We start from the raw sequence: 15,588 nt of genomic DNA, 5'->3' as shown, positions 1-15,588 counted from the left end.
ATGCCTCTTCTGTGCCCACATTTGCCTGCAATATCTTCTGGCAGATGAGATCTCAGCATGGTTTTCATTGTGTGGCAGTGACGTTTATGATGAGTAAAGACTTAACGCCAGTGAATCCTATTCAGTGAAGTTCTGCCATGCTTTGACATCTGAGGCAATCATAAAATTTCAAAGGTAATGAAAATCATTACAATTGTACATATTGTCAAATGCAAATTCGTATAAAAAATAAATTATTGCAACTCTGGACGACACAAAAACAATTAAATTCAAAGATTAACTCAATTCAAAAAGTGTAAATGGGCTGAATTTGCCTCCTGTGAGCTGTTTAAGGTTCATTAACATGAATGGAGTTGCTGAGCCCCAATGCATACTCAGCACTGAGATTTTCAATATAATTGCTGAGACACAGCAGGATGTTGGTGCTCTGTCTCCGGTTTCCTTAAGGAATCCGTGTCAGAGGACAGTCCTAATGGCAGAAGCAAGAATCCTTGAGAATTTTGAGACTTTCACTTGAGCGGTCCTCAGAACTGTTATGGACTGTGAATCCATCTCTTCCTACAAAAAAAGGTAGTAAGTTACTGGCATCTATTTTCTTGAAGTGCTGGTGCCTTATTAGCAATAGCTGTTAATTATTTAGTAATTCTGATAAGCTCTCTAAGGCTTCAATGTATTAAACAAAATGTCTCGCTCCAAACTATGAGTTAATTAAGGTCTGAATAAAACTTTTTCAAATATATATTGATTTTCTAAATGTTGGACTTCATTCTTGTGTTTTACATTGGATTAGTTACAGTGACAATAATAAATCACTGACCATTGTTATTTTTCTTTAAATTTTAGTGTCCGCCACAGCTTTCTACAAAGCGCAGCCAGTGATAGAGTTCATGTGTGAAGTCTTAGACATAAGGAATATCGATGAGCAGCCAAAGCCTCTTACGGACTCTCAGAGAGTACGTTTTACAAAAGAAATTAAAGGTAAGCTTCATGATGGTTGCTTTTTATCATTGTTAGGATACTTAGTCATTTTGTCCCCCACCATCAAAGAAGCCAATTTATGAAGGTATGGGTGGATAAGAATGCTGTTAGTTCATTCAGGGAACCCACTGCACCTCCATAGCAAGTACTTTCAATATCAGTATGCTCCCACAGATTCCTGTAACATCACATTAAAACTTCTTAAACTTTGTCCTCTTGTAATGTGGGCAAGGGCAATAGCCAGCATTCTTTGAAAATTAAGTCAAATGAACAACCAGATCGAGGATGCCACAAGTGCACAGAGATTAGTGCTGCTTACCCAGCACCAGGGAACCAAGTTTGATCCTGACCTGAGGTACTAGCTACACAAAAGTTGCACATTATTCTTGCTGCCTTCTTGTGCTCTAGATTTTTCTGTGATTCACATTCTTCCCATGGACTGATGCAATTTCTCTGCTGCAAACTGGCATAGACACAATGGACCAAATGTCATAACAAGTACAGTATGTAATAATGTGTTTTATTGAAATTGCTTGAGGGAGTATTGTTGACCAGACCATCAGGGGATTTCTTGTTGTACTTGAATTCTCCATATCTATCCAAGTATATCTTCATGAAATCTCCTAATTGAACATGCATAAAACATAAATGTTACTTTTGGTCATGTCAACTCTCAACTGTGCAGCATCACCTTGCCCCTGAGCTAAAGTACAACTTACATTTGATCACCTTTGAGATCTGTATACAAAATGGTAATGAAAGTTCAAAGTTTTTTTATTATTAAAGTACATATATGTCACCGCATATATCCCTGAGAATAATTTTCCTGCAGCCATACTCAGCAAATCTATAGAATTGTAACTAATAGGATCAGTGAAATATAACTAGAGTGCAAAAGACAACAAACAATGCAATAAATAACAAGAACATGAAATAACAAGATAAAGAGCCCTTTCAGTGAGATCATTGATTGTGGGAATATTTCAATGGATGGGAAAGTGAGTATAGTTATCCCCTTTTGTTCAGGGGCCTGATAGTTGTGGGGTAGTAACTGTCCTTGAACCTGGTGGTACAAGTTCTGAGGCTCTTGTCCTTTCTATCTGATGACAGTAGCGAGAAAAGAGCATGGCCTGGGTGGTTAGGATCTCTGTTAATGAATGCTGCTTTTCTACAGCAGTGTTTCATATAGATGTGCTCAGTGGTTAGGAGGGCTTTACTTGTGAGGTACTGGGCCAAATCTACAACTTTTTTTAGGATTTTCCATTCAAAGGAAATATCAGGCCATTATACAACCAGTAAATACAGTCTCCACCACATTTTTAAGCTTACTAATGATAGGTCATCTCAGTGATGGGACTACAATATTTGAACTGTGTCTCCAGAATGAGTAGCATGTGTTTTGTCTTGGAGTATACTAAGCTTCCATTTCAGTGAATCATAACTTTAAAAGCAAAGTACTTGTAATGCTGAAAGTCTAAAATAAAAGTTGTAAATACCGAATATGCTTAGCAAAGCAGAGTGCAAGTGGGAAATAAAACTAAATGCTTCACACCTAACTGTGAAAGACATCGTTCAGCATGGTTTAGCATCCAAAGTAAAGAAAGACAAAGTGTACAATTGTGTGGAAAGGAGGGAAAATTAAACACGTAATCTCAATTGCAACTTTCAAAGGAGAAAGTTTCAAAAGTTGAGGCAAGTATTGGGTAGGTCATGGCAGCTGAGATCAGCCCCGTGGTTTGTTCATCCTGCAGCATGTGGGAAATCAGGAATACTTCCAGTGTCCCTGACGACTATGTGTGCAGGAAGTGTGTCCAACTGCAGCTTCTGGCAGACCACATTGAGCGTATGGAGCTGCGATTGGATTCATACTGGAGCATCCACGATGCTAAGAAAGTCGTGAATAGCACATTCAGAGAGTTGGCCACGCTGCAGGTAAAGGCTACACAGGCAGAAAGGGAAGGGGTGGCCACTAGACAGCGTAGCAGTGGGCAGGTAGTGCAGGAGTCCCCTGAGGTCATCTCCCTCCTAAACAGATATACTATTTTGGATACCGTTGGGGGAGATGTCTCATCAGGGGAAGGCAGCAGCAGCCGAGTTCATTGCACCATGGGTGGCTCTGCAGCACAGGAGGGAAGGAAAAGGAGTGGGAGTGCTATAGTGATAGGGGATTCGATTGTAAGGGGAATAGATAGGCGTTTCTGCATCCACAAACGAGACTCCACGATGGAATGTTGCCTCCCTGGTGTAAGGGTCAAGGATGTCTGTGAGCGGCTGCAAGACATTTTGGAATGGGAGGGTGAGCAGCCAGTGGTCGTGGTGAACATAGGTACCAATGATATAGGTAAAAAACGGGATGAGGTCCTACAAGGTGAATTTAGGGAGTTGGGAGATAAACTAAAAAGTAAGACCACAAAGGTAATAATCTCTGGATTACTACCAGTGCCACATGCTAGTCAGAGTAGAAATAGGATATTTCAGCTGAATACGTGGCTTGAAAAATGGTGCAAGGGGGAGGGATTCAAATTTCTGGGGCATTGGAACCAGTTCTGGGGGAGGTGGGACCGGTATAAACAGGACAGTCTGCACCTGGGCTAGACTGGAACCAATGTCCTAGGGGGAGCGTTTGCTACTGCTGTTCAGGAGACTTTAAACTAATGTGGCAGGGAGATGGGAACAAGTGCAGAGAGACAGAGGGGTGTAAAATGAGTGCAGAAGAAAATAGTAAGGTGAAAAGTAAAAGTGGCAGGCAAATCCAGGGCAAAAAGCAAAAAGGGCCACTTTCCAACATAATTGTATAAGGGCTAAGAGTGTTGTAAAAACAAGCCTGAAGGCTTTGTGTATCAATGCGAGGAGCATTCATAACAAGGTGGATGAATTGAATGTGCAGATAGTTATTAATGAATATGATATAGTTGGGATCACAGAGACATGGCTCCAGGGTGACCAACGATGGGAGCTCAACGTCCAGGGATATTCAATATTCAGGAGGGATAGACAGGAAAGAAAAGGAGGTAGGGTAGCATTTCTGGTTAGAGAGGAGATTAACGCAATAGAAAGGAAGGACATTAGCCTGGAGGATGTGGAATCGATATGGGTAGAGCTGCATAACACTAAGGGGCAGAAAATGCTGGTGGGAGTTGTGTACAGGCCACCTAACAGTAGTAGTGAGGTTGGGGATGGCATTAAACAGGAAATTAGAAATGCATGCAATAAAGGAACAGTAGTTATTTTTTTTAATTAGTTTTTTTATATATTTTCTACATCGCTACAGATAAAAAAAACCCAGATCAAAATGAAGAACATTGATACAGTGCAAAAATAAACATAAAATGATAATATGGTACAAAAAAAGATAATTGAGAAAGCACCCAAATTGAAGACATGTAAAATTAGTATCCTCCCCAAGCCCCGCAACAACAAAAAAAGAACTCCAGACCAACCACAACACAATATAGAGAATATAAATCAGGACAATCAAACCCCCAAAACTGTAAATACATTTAGCAACTTAAGATATTAATGCCTACTACCAAAAAAAAAGAGCTGAAAGCAAGGGACCGGGAAAAAAAACCTTAGTTAAGAGGAAGGTTATGAAAGTACTCAATAAAAGGTCCCCAGACCTTATGGGACTTTATATCCGAATTAAGAACTGAATAATGAATTTTTTTCAAGGTCTAAGCAGGCCATAATATCATTAAGCCATTGAGCATGTGTGGGCGGGGCAACATCTCTCCCATCTAAGGAAGATTAAACGTCTAGCCAGGAGAGAAGCAAAAGATAATATTCGACACTTAGTCGAACTCAGACGTAAATCTGTCTCGCCCCAGAAACCGAACAAAGCAATTAAAGGGTTAGGTTCTAGGTGGTGATTCAGAATATATGATAACGTTATGAAGACATCTTTCCAAAATTTCTCCAAGCTAGGACAAAACCAGTACATAAGAATGAGAGAGGCCTCACCCCTTTTGCATTTATCACAAAGCGGACTAATGTTAGGGTAAAATCGAGATAATTTAGATTTAGACATATGGGCTCTATGAACAATCTTAAACTGTAAAAGGCAATGGCGAGCACACAGAGAGGTTGAATTAACCGATTTGAGAATCGAGTCCCAAGTCTCATCAGATAAGGAGGTATTTAAATCATGCTCCCATACCATTTTAATTTTATCCACAGGGGCACGTCGTAAGGCTGCTAATTTATCACGAATAAATGATATTAAACCTTTACCTAGTGGATTAATAGAAAGAAATAAATCCATAACGTTTTTCTCAGGCATTTCAGGGAAGTTAGTAATTAAAGGATTAATAAAGTGTCTAATTTGGAGATATCTAAAAAAATGAGCATTGGGCAGATTGAACTTAGCAGAGAGCTGTTGAAAAGAAGCGAAGCGATTATCAATAAAAAGATCTTCAAAATGTCTAATGCCCTTCCTATACCATTCATTGAATGCTGAATCATACGTAGTAGGTAAAAAAAGGTGATTATGTAAGATAGGGCTAGAAAAGGAAAAACCATGGAAACCATAAAATTTCCTAAACTGAGCCCATATACGCAAAGTGTGTCTAACAAGAGGATTAACTATTAATCTGGACAAACTACTAGGGAGTACAGAGCCAAGAAGTGCAGAGATAGATAAATCTTTAGTGGAGCTCAACTCCATTGCCAGTCAGTTAGGGCACTCGTGTTGGCCATGGAAAAAGGTCCAAAAGGTAGCACAACGTATATTGGCTGCCCAATAATATAAACGAAAGTTAGGTAAAGCCATGCCACCCTCTTTTTTTAGATTTTTGGAGATAAACTTTATTAATTCTAGAGCGCTTATTCTTCCACAGACATGACTAAATAGTAGAGTCTAAGGAATCAAAAAAAGATTTAGGAATAAAAATTGGGATTGATTGAAATAAATATAAAAGTTTAGGGAGAACAAACATTTTAACAACATTAATACGACCTACCAAAGACATAGATAGAGGTGACCATTGTAATGGACTCTGTTTTATAGTATATGAAAGATTGGCAAAGTTTTCACGAAAAAGATCTTTAAACTTCCTTGTGACTGTAATCCCAAGATAAGTAAATTAATTATGAACTACTTTAAAAGGGAGATCACGGAATGTTAATTCTTGTAGGAACAGTAGTTATAATGGGTGACTTCAATCTGCACATAGATTGGTTGAACCAAATTGGTAAGGGTGCTGAGGAAGAGGATTTCTTGGAATGTATGTGGGATGGTTTTCTGAACCAACATGTTGAGGAACCAACTAGAGAGCAGGCCATTCTAGATTGGGTATTCAATGAGGAAGGGTTAGTTAGCAATCTTGTCGTGCGAGGCCCCTTGGGTCAGAGTGACCATACAATGGTGGAATTCTTCATTAAGATGGAGAGTGACATAGTTAATTCAGAAACAAAGGTTCTGAACTTAAAGAAGGGTAACTTTGAAGGTATGAGATGTGAATTAGCTAAGATAGACTGGCAAATGATACTTAAAGGGTTGACGGTGGATATGCAATGGCAAGCACTTAAAGGTCGCATAGATGAACTACAACAATTGTTCATCCCAGTTTGGCAAAGGAATAAACCAGGGAAGGTAGTGCACCCATGGCTGACAAGGTAAGTTAAGGATAGTATCAAGTCCAAAGATAAACATATAAATTAGCAAAAAAAAGCAGCACACCTGAGGACTGGGAGAAATTCAGAGACCAGCAGAGAAGGACAAAGGGCTTAATTAGGAAAGGGAAAAAAGATTATGAGAGAAAGCTGGCAGGGAACATAAAAACTGACTGTAAAAGCTTTTATAGATACGTGAAAACAAAAAGATTGGTCAAGACAAATGTGGGTCCTTTACAGTCAGAAACGGATGAATTGATCATAGGGAACAAAGACATGGCAGACCAATTGAATAACTACTTTAGTTCTGTCTTTACAAAGGAAGACAGAAATAATCTTCCGGAAATAGTAGGGGACCGAGGGTCTAGTGAGATGGAGAAACTGAGGGAAATGCATGTTAGTAGGGAAGTGGATTTAGGTAAATTGAAGGGATTAAAGGCAGATAAATCCCCAGGGCCAGATGGTCTGCATCCCAGAGTGCTTAAGGAGGTAGCCCAAGAAATAGTGGATGCATTAGTGATAATTTTTCAAAACTCCTTAGATTCTGGATTTAGTTCCTGAGGATTGGAGGGTGGCTAATGTAACCCCACTTTTTAAAAAAGGAGGGAGAGAGAAACCAGGGAATTATAGACCGGTTAGTCTGACATCGGTGGTGGGGAAAATACTAGTCGGTTATCAAAGATGTGATAACAGCACATTTGGAAAGAGGTGAAATCATCGGACTAAGTCAGCATGGATTTGTGAAAGGAAAATCATATCTGACGAATCTTAGAATTTTTTGAAGATGTAGCTAGTAGAGTGCATAGGGGAGAGCCAGTGGATGTGATATAGATTTTCAAAAGGCTTTTGACAAGGTCCCACACAGGAGATTAGTGTGCAAACTTAAAGCTCACGGTATTGGGGGTATGGTATTGATGTGGATAGAGAATTGGTTGGCAGACAGGAAGCAAAGAGTGGGAGTAAACGGGACCTTTTCAGAATGGCAGGCAGTGACCAGTGGGGTACCGCAAGGCTCAGTGCTGGGACCCCAGTTGTTTACAATATATAGTAATGATTTAGATGAGGGAATTAAATGCAGCATCTCCAAGTTTGCGGATGACACGAAGCTGGGCGGCGGTGTTAGCTGTGAGGAGGATGCTAAGAGGATGCAGGGTGACTTGGATAGGTTAGGTGAGTGGGCAAATTCATGGCAGATGCAATTTAATGTAGATAAATGTGAGGTTATCCACTTTGGTTGCAAGAACAGGAAAACAGATTATTATCTGAACGGTGGCCAATTAGGAAAAGGGGAGATGCAACGAGACCTGGGTGTCATTGTACACCAGTCATTGAAGGTGGGCATGCAGGTACAGTAGGTGGTGAAAAAGGCAAATGGTATGTTGGCATTCATAGCAAAAGGATTTGAGTACAGGAGTAGGGAGGTTCTACTGCAGTTGTACAAGGCCTTGTTGAGACCACACCTAGAATATTGTGTGCAGTTTTGGTCCCCTAATCTGAGGAAAGACATTCTTGCCATAGAGGGAGTACAGAGAAGGTTCACCAGATTGATTCCTGGGATGGCAGGACTTTCATATGAAGGAAGACTGGATCGACTAGGCTTATACTCACTGGAATTTAGAAGATTGAGGGGGGATCTTATTGAAAAGTATAAAATTCTAAAGGGATTGGACAGGCTAGATGCAGGAAGATTGCTTCCGATGTTGGGGAAGTCCAGAACGAGGGGTCACAGTTTAAGGATAAAGGGGAAGCCTTTTAGGTCTGAGATGAGGAAAATCTTCTGCACACAGAGAGTGGTGAATCTGTGGAATTCTCTGCCACAGGAAACAGTTGAGGTTGGTTCATTGGCTAAATTTAAGAGGAAGTTAGATATGGCCCTTGTGGCTAAAGGGATCGGGGGTTTGGAGAGAAAGCAGGTACAGGGTTCTGAGTTGGGTGATCAGTCATAATCATACTGAATGGTGGTGCAGGCTCGAAGGGCCAAATGGCCTACTCCTGCACCTATTTTCTATGTTTTAACAACAGTGTAGCATGCCATAAACTTCAATACTTTATCCAGCATATCGACTCAAACAAAACCCAAAAAAAGTTGCTGGAAACACCAGGCCAAGCAGCTGTGGAAAAAGGAACAGTTAATATCTACGGTTAGCTGAAACTTTCCACAGACATTACCTCATCTGCTGAATGTTTCTAGCGTTTTTGTTTCAGATTTCCAGCATGAATAGTATTTTTTTATTGATTCTCATTTACTACTTACCCAATCTTAAGCCCTCACTGAGATACCCATCTGCTTCAAGCAAGCTTCAGTTATACCAGTGCTTAAGAAGAACATGGTAACCTGCCTCATTGAGTATAGTCCAGAAGTATCCACAGGGATGAAGTGTTTTAAGAGGCTGGTGATGAAACATAACAATTCCTGCCTGAGAAATGATTTGAATCCACTCCAATTTGCCTGCTGTCACAACAGCAGATACCATTTAACTAGCTCTTCATTCAACCCTACGACATCTGGACAGTGAAGATGCATACGTCAGGATGCTCTTCACTACAGCTCTACATCCGATATATCATCCCCTCAAAACTAATCAATAAGCTTCAAGACCTCAGCTTCAGTTACCTCCATGTGCAATTGGATCCTTGATTTCCTCACTTGCAAACCCCAGTCAGTTTGGATTGGCAACAATATCTCCTCCACACTCTTCATCAGCACAGGTGCACCACAAAGTTTGTATGTTTAGTCCTCTGCTTTACACACTTTAATACTTATAACTGTGAGGCTAAGCTTAGCTCCAATTTCATATTCAAATTTGCTGTTGCTGGCCAAATGAAAAGTGATGACAAATCGCCATATAGGAGAGGAGATTGAACATCTGGCCACAATAGCAACCTCTCACAACATCAGCAAAACCAAGGAGCTGATTATTGACTCCAGGAGGATGAAATCAGAGGTTCATGAGCCAGTTCTTATCAAGGAATCAGAGATGGAGAGGGTCAGCAACTTTAAAATCCATGTCATTTCAAAGGATCTGTCCTGTGTCAGAAGAAAGCATGGCAGCATCTCTACTTTCTTTTTGTATTTGCAGTTCATTGTCTTTTGCACATTGTTTGTCTGTCCTGTTGATGGTGGTCCTTTAGTAATTCTATTGTGTTTCTAGTACTTAATGTAAATGCCCATAAGAAAAGGAATCTCAGTGCGTATGGTGACATTTATTTACTTTGAACTTGACTACTCTGTTGGAAGAGACTCATCATTGACGTAAGCAAAATTGAAGATTAAACACTGGGGGTGTTCCACAAAGTAAACCCAATCTTGTTGAACCAAAAGTAAGGTGGGGAGTCAAGTATTCAATGAGTTGATTTATGTTACAAGTACAGAGTAGTTTAAAGAATTACTGCCAAAATGTCATAATTACATTCAAGTTAGAGAATTTAGAAAATTGGGAGAATGACCAATTTAAAGATTTCGGCCACAGCTAGAATTTTCCTTTTTTTAAACACTATGTTTTAGCAGGTACGTGCATCTTTGCATTGTTAATGTGTGGTCTCCCAGTTCTTTTGTTCATTGTTTTGTGAGAATTGGGTAAGGAAGAGCAAATAATCAGTCATGAAGTCACCAATGTGCAATCTTATGGAAGATTAATAATCTGAGATTCATGTTATTCAGTGCACAAAGCACAACAGATCTGCTGTTGTTTCTGTGCAATAGCATTCCAACCATGCCACAAAACCATTCATTCTCTGATAACAACAGAGCTGCCAATAGTTTTTTTTGAAGAAAGTGCAAACATTGTAACATAAATATTCAAATAGGAGATCTGATTTCTTTGTGTTAATAGATTTCCTGCCAGTAGGTAGCCTCCTTATGTCACTGAATAACAAAAGATTGTGCATACTGGTTAAAAGACTGTTGATGTCTTGTTATTTGGTAAGAGGGCATTCACCCATGCCACCCCCTCCCTAACAGAACCAAACCCATTTACTAATCCCCCTTTTTTATATTAAGAAATCTTTGATGCTGAATTGTTGGCTTTGCCGCAATATTACGAGCAGAGTTGACAGTCAGTGGGGGGAGGCATATCATACGTGAGCTGAATGGAAACAAACATTTCTTTAAGACATGCAAACATGTTAGGCAGGAGAAATTAATGATTTAAGCTCTCTCCAGTTTATGAATGTTCAGTGTTTGTACAGCCTGAACATATGAGAAAGTACTTGTGAGACTGGCAGAATGGATTTGTGGGGCTGCAAGCATCTTCTGCCATATTTCACCTTGTTCACAGCCACTTTCCTGACCTGTGAACAAACTCTCTGGGTTATAGACACGTGAGGGTTGTAAGTTGGTGAACAGGTAAACAGTGATCATGAATAACCAGATATTTACACATGGATGAGGGGTGTATGGAGGGATATGGGCTGGATGTAAGTCAGTGGGACTAGGCAAAAAAATGGTTCGGTACAGCCAAGAAGGGCCAAAAGGCCTGTTTCTGTGCTGTAATGTTCTATGTTTCTATTTTTCAGATTGTCAGACTGTGACCAGTGTGATAATGCCCTACCTTATTTGCAATTTATTCCATGCTTTGGCTAAGTACAGATATGTATAAGTTTGATAATGTTACAGAACTAAGTAGAAAGAGTAAGTAGTGATATGGATGAGAAGAGACGTCAGGGGATATATAAGTGGATAACTACATGGTTAATGTGTCATTTGGGAAGTTCGGTAGAGAGAACATATGCTGCTTGCAAGCTGGGCCAACACTGAATTACCCATTCCTTGTTGCCATCTGTGAAGGTGGTGATGAGGTGGCTCGAACTGCTGCAGTCCTTATGAACTAACAATACTGTTAGCAAAGGAATAGTGATATTTTCCAGTTTCCGGTAGGTAAGATGGTGGAATTTTTAGGACATAGCGGCCTTTCTGGGGCTCTTGAACCGCCTCCCCAAAGGTGTTTTGAAACATTTTTTTACAATCGCAAGAAAACACTGGACTCTTAAGAACTTCAAGGACTGCAAGCTGTTTGCTGGCGGAGGAGTTGGACCTGGTGCAGAGCTTGTTACTGGCTGCTACCGAAAGGCATTAAAGTTGGTACACAAAGCCAGTCTAACAGCGAGTGATTGTTTTGAATAATTCTCTTGCAATCAATCACAAGACCCTGTTGGACACTGGTAATGTAAAATGCTGTAAGTCAAGTCTGTTTCTTCTGTTTATTGGCAAGGCAGGCGGTGGAGAAGCTCGTACGACCTCGGTTCTTACGAGGACTAGGCTCACCTGTTGCAGCAGTCCAGGAGAGGAGACGTCAGAGGTGACATACCGTGGCATCCTTGCTGGTGTGGGAGCTGACCCCTTATGTCAGGCTGCATGCATGCAAACTGCAGACCTCTGAGAACTGCTTGTTGTTGCTGATAACACCCATCTACCATCAATTTTCAGGAAATGTCACCCAGGCACTTGGGCTATCTATTTGTTTTGTGTGACTATATGTTTACTGGTGTCTTGGTACTCATTCCATCAGCTGTGTAGGTCCAGGGAAGACGCCCTCCTGCCCCGCCAAACATGGGAGATTGAAGCCCCCAAACCCCCCTGTTTGTGTAGATGCTGTATCATTTGTTACCATGTTACAAATAAGTACCACAAAATAACAGACAGTACACTGCATACAATTAAAAAGTTTAGCTTTGTTTAGCTGTATTCATGGATGGTTGAATGATCGTTAAACTTGAAGTGAGGATGGTGTGTTTGGAGAGCAACTTCCAGATGATGGTATTTCCATGCTTTTGCTGCCAATCTAGGAGAGGTGGTAGGTTTGGAAGGTACTGTCGAAGGAGTCTTGGTGAGTTGCATAAGTGGTGCAAAACACTCTTAGTGTGTGTCAGTAATGGAGTGAGTAAATGGCTATGTGTGAGGTGCCTAACAGGAGGACGTAGGCACCCTATCTATGGTTATGAATAGAGTGCCTGTGTTTTTTGTGGTGGTGAACTTCTTGAGTGTTATTGAAGCTGCATTCATCCAGGCAACTGGAGGATATTGCATCACACTCCTGTGTTGAGCCTTGCAGATAAGAGGGCAGGCTTTGTGGAGTTAGATAAGTTGCCTGCAGTAGGATTGCTCGCCTCTGGCCTGCTCTCATAACCTTGTTGTGTATATGGCTATTCCAGTTTAGTTTCTGGTCAATGGTAGCCCCCAGCATATTAACAATGGGGTATTGGGTGGTGGTAATACAACTGAATGTGAGAAGGTAACAACTGCATTTTCTCTGGTTAAGTACTGGCATGGATATTGTCCAGGTCTTACTGCATTTGGTTGCCTACTGCTTCATTGTCTTTCTTAATTGCAAACTTAATTAAAGTTTGAATAAAAGAGCAAGGATGTTTTATGACAATGATACAAGGCTTCATAAAACCATACCTGAGGTATTTTGTACTCCACAGGTCTCCTTAATTCAAAAAGGATACACCTGTTGTATGCTGATTGCAGCAAAGCTTCACCAGCTTCCTGACATGGCAATTCTATCCTATAAATAGTGACTGAGTAAGCAAGGGCGCTATTCTCCAGAGTTCATGAAAATGAGATTTGACCTAATTGAAACTTACAAAATTTTAAAGGGCTCAGTGAGGTAGATGTATGGAAGATGTTTTCATTGCTAAGGAGTCCAGGTCTCAGTCTCAAACTAAGTACTGGGCCATTTACAATTGAAATGGCAGATTTTTTTCACTTAAAGGTGGTTTTGTTTGCATTCAAAACAGGTGAATAGGTATCAGAATAAGAAAAGAAGCCAGTGATCAGTTGAAAATGTTGCCTTACTTATAAGATCAACCATGGTCTTGTTAATGGCATGACATGTGAGAGACCAAATGGCCAACTCCATTTTGTTTATATTCTCATGGCATTGTTGCCTGGATTAAGGTTGAGAACCTCGGCTTTGAGTCACTCAAAACATTTTAGCAAAACAAAAATGTTGACAATGTTCAGCAGGTGATATAGTAGAGAGAAAAACAGAATATCTTTCAGGTTAATATCTTTCCATGAAACCTGTTAGGTATTGTTGCAAGCAACACACACAAAAATGCTGGAGGAACTCAGCAGGCCAGGCATCATCTGTAGATAAAAGTATAGTCGACGTCTCGGGCTGAGACCCTTCGGCAGATTTCCAGGCCCAGTCTATCCAGTCTCTCCTTGTTAATAAAGTGCTTCATCCCAACCAATACCACAGTGAGTCTCTTCTCCACCCTGTCCAATATATCCATATATTGTACTGAAGTGACCAGAGCTCCATTGCTTTTTATTAGTTTATTCATGTTAACTAAAACATAGAATATATGCATCTCATCTCTCGCTTTAAGCCACTCTATCTACTTATACTTCGACCTGTAAAGATCTTTTAACTTGTAAAACAAGATCCCTCAGTTCCTCATAGGCCTCCTATCACACAAAAAAGCTATCATCATAATCAGCACACTGTTACCAAGCCGTTTGAATTCAGTTTGCCAGTTTGACCTCAGTCCCTTGGGCTCTAATCTTTTGCACCCATCTCCTTTGTTGGTACTTATCAAAAGCCTTTACTCACCTTCAGCTGGGATTCCTGAATGTGTTATTTCTCTAGATGCGGAGAAAGCGTTTGATCGTGTGGAGTAGAATTGTCTTTTTGTGGCTTTAGAAAAATTTGATTTTGGACAAAGTTTTATTACGTGGATTAAATAGTTATATTCACACTTCACTGCTTCTGTCTTGACTAATTCTCAGCAATTCCAACCTTTGAATCTTAAACGTGGCACCCAGCAAGGGTGTCCTTTAAGTCCCTTACTTTTCGATTTGGCTATAGAGCCATTGGCGATTGCATTTCAAAGTTGTGCTGAATTGACGGGGATTTGTGGGGGGAGTGTTGAGCACAAAGTCTCTCTTTATGCGATGATCTTTTACTTTTTATATCAAACCCGACTGCCTCCTTATCCCCGATGTTTTCACTCCTTAATAAATTTGGTCAGCTTTCCGAATACAAACTTAATTTACATAAGAGCGAACTTTTTCCAATAAATAGAGATGCACAATCACTAGAATGTCATAACCTCCCTTTTAAAGTAGTAAATAATCAATTTATTTACCTTGGCATTACAGTAACAAGAAATTATAAGCGTCTTTTTGGAGAAAATTTTACTAATCTTTTAAATCAGAGCTTAGCACAGTGGTCACCCTTGTCCATGTCTGATAGGTTGAACTAATATTATTAAAATGCTTATTCTTAAATGTTTATACTTATTTCAATATTTACCAATTTTTATTTCTAAAGCTTCTTTTGATTTGTTAGATTCTATTATTTCATCCTATCTATGGCAGGGCAAACATCCCAGACTAAATAAAGTTCATCTTTAAAAACCTAAAAAGGTAGGAGGCATGGCCTTGCACAATTTTCGTTTGTATTACTGGGCAGCCAACATACATTCTCCTATCTTTTGGTCTAACTTTTATAATCAGTCTGACTGCCCAATATGGGTGGCAGTGGAGTTGAACTCTAATATGAATCTCCATCTCCATACTTCTTGGTTCCGCACTTTCTTGCCATTTGCCTAAATCAGTTGTTAATCCAGTTATCACTCTGAGAATATGGGCTTAGTTCAGAAAACAGTGGGCTTCATGGTTTTTCTTTCTCTAGTCCTATTCCACATAATCATCTATGCAGGATTTAACATTTCTAGATTGGCACAGAAAGGGCATTAGGTGTTTTGAAGATCTTTTCATAGATAAGCATTTTGCAACTTTTGAACAATTGTCTGTAAAGTTTGGCCTCCCTAACACTCATTTCTTTAGATATCTCCAAATTAGACATTTTATTAAGCCTTTCATACCAAACTTTCCTGAGGTACCTGTTAAAAATGTTGTGGATTTGCTTCTTCATATGAATCCATTGGGTAAAGGTTTAATTTCTTCTATTCGAGATATGTTAACAATGTTAAAGTGTGCCCCTTTTGACAAAATTAAAACGGCCTGGGAACATAATATAAATTTTTCTT

General features: G+C 39.9%; 1 protein-coding gene across 5 annotated transcripts in view; it reads left to right on the top strand.

Annotated features, from left to right (window-relative positions):
- LOC132383485 (protein argonaute-1) overlaps positions 1–15,588 on the top strand; it is a 98,268-nt gene that overhangs the window by 30,740 nt on the left and 51,940 nt on the right. For all 5 annotated transcript variants that reach the window (XM_059954481.1, XM_059954482.1, XM_059954483.1 and 2 more), the window contains one exon: positions 844–978. In XM_059954481.1, the coding sequence (XP_059810464.1) occupies positions 844–978 (135 nt within the window). The remainder of the gene's footprint in view (positions 1–843; positions 979–15,588) is intronic.

Source organism: Hypanus sabinus, chromosome 30, assembly GCF_030144855.1.
Source record: "Hypanus sabinus isolate sHypSab1 chromosome 30, sHypSab1.hap1, whole genome shotgun sequence".
NCBI lineage: Eukaryota > Metazoa > Chordata > Chondrichthyes > Myliobatiformes > Dasyatidae > Hypanus > Hypanus sabinus.
This window is presented reverse-complemented; position numbering and strand designations above follow the sequence as displayed.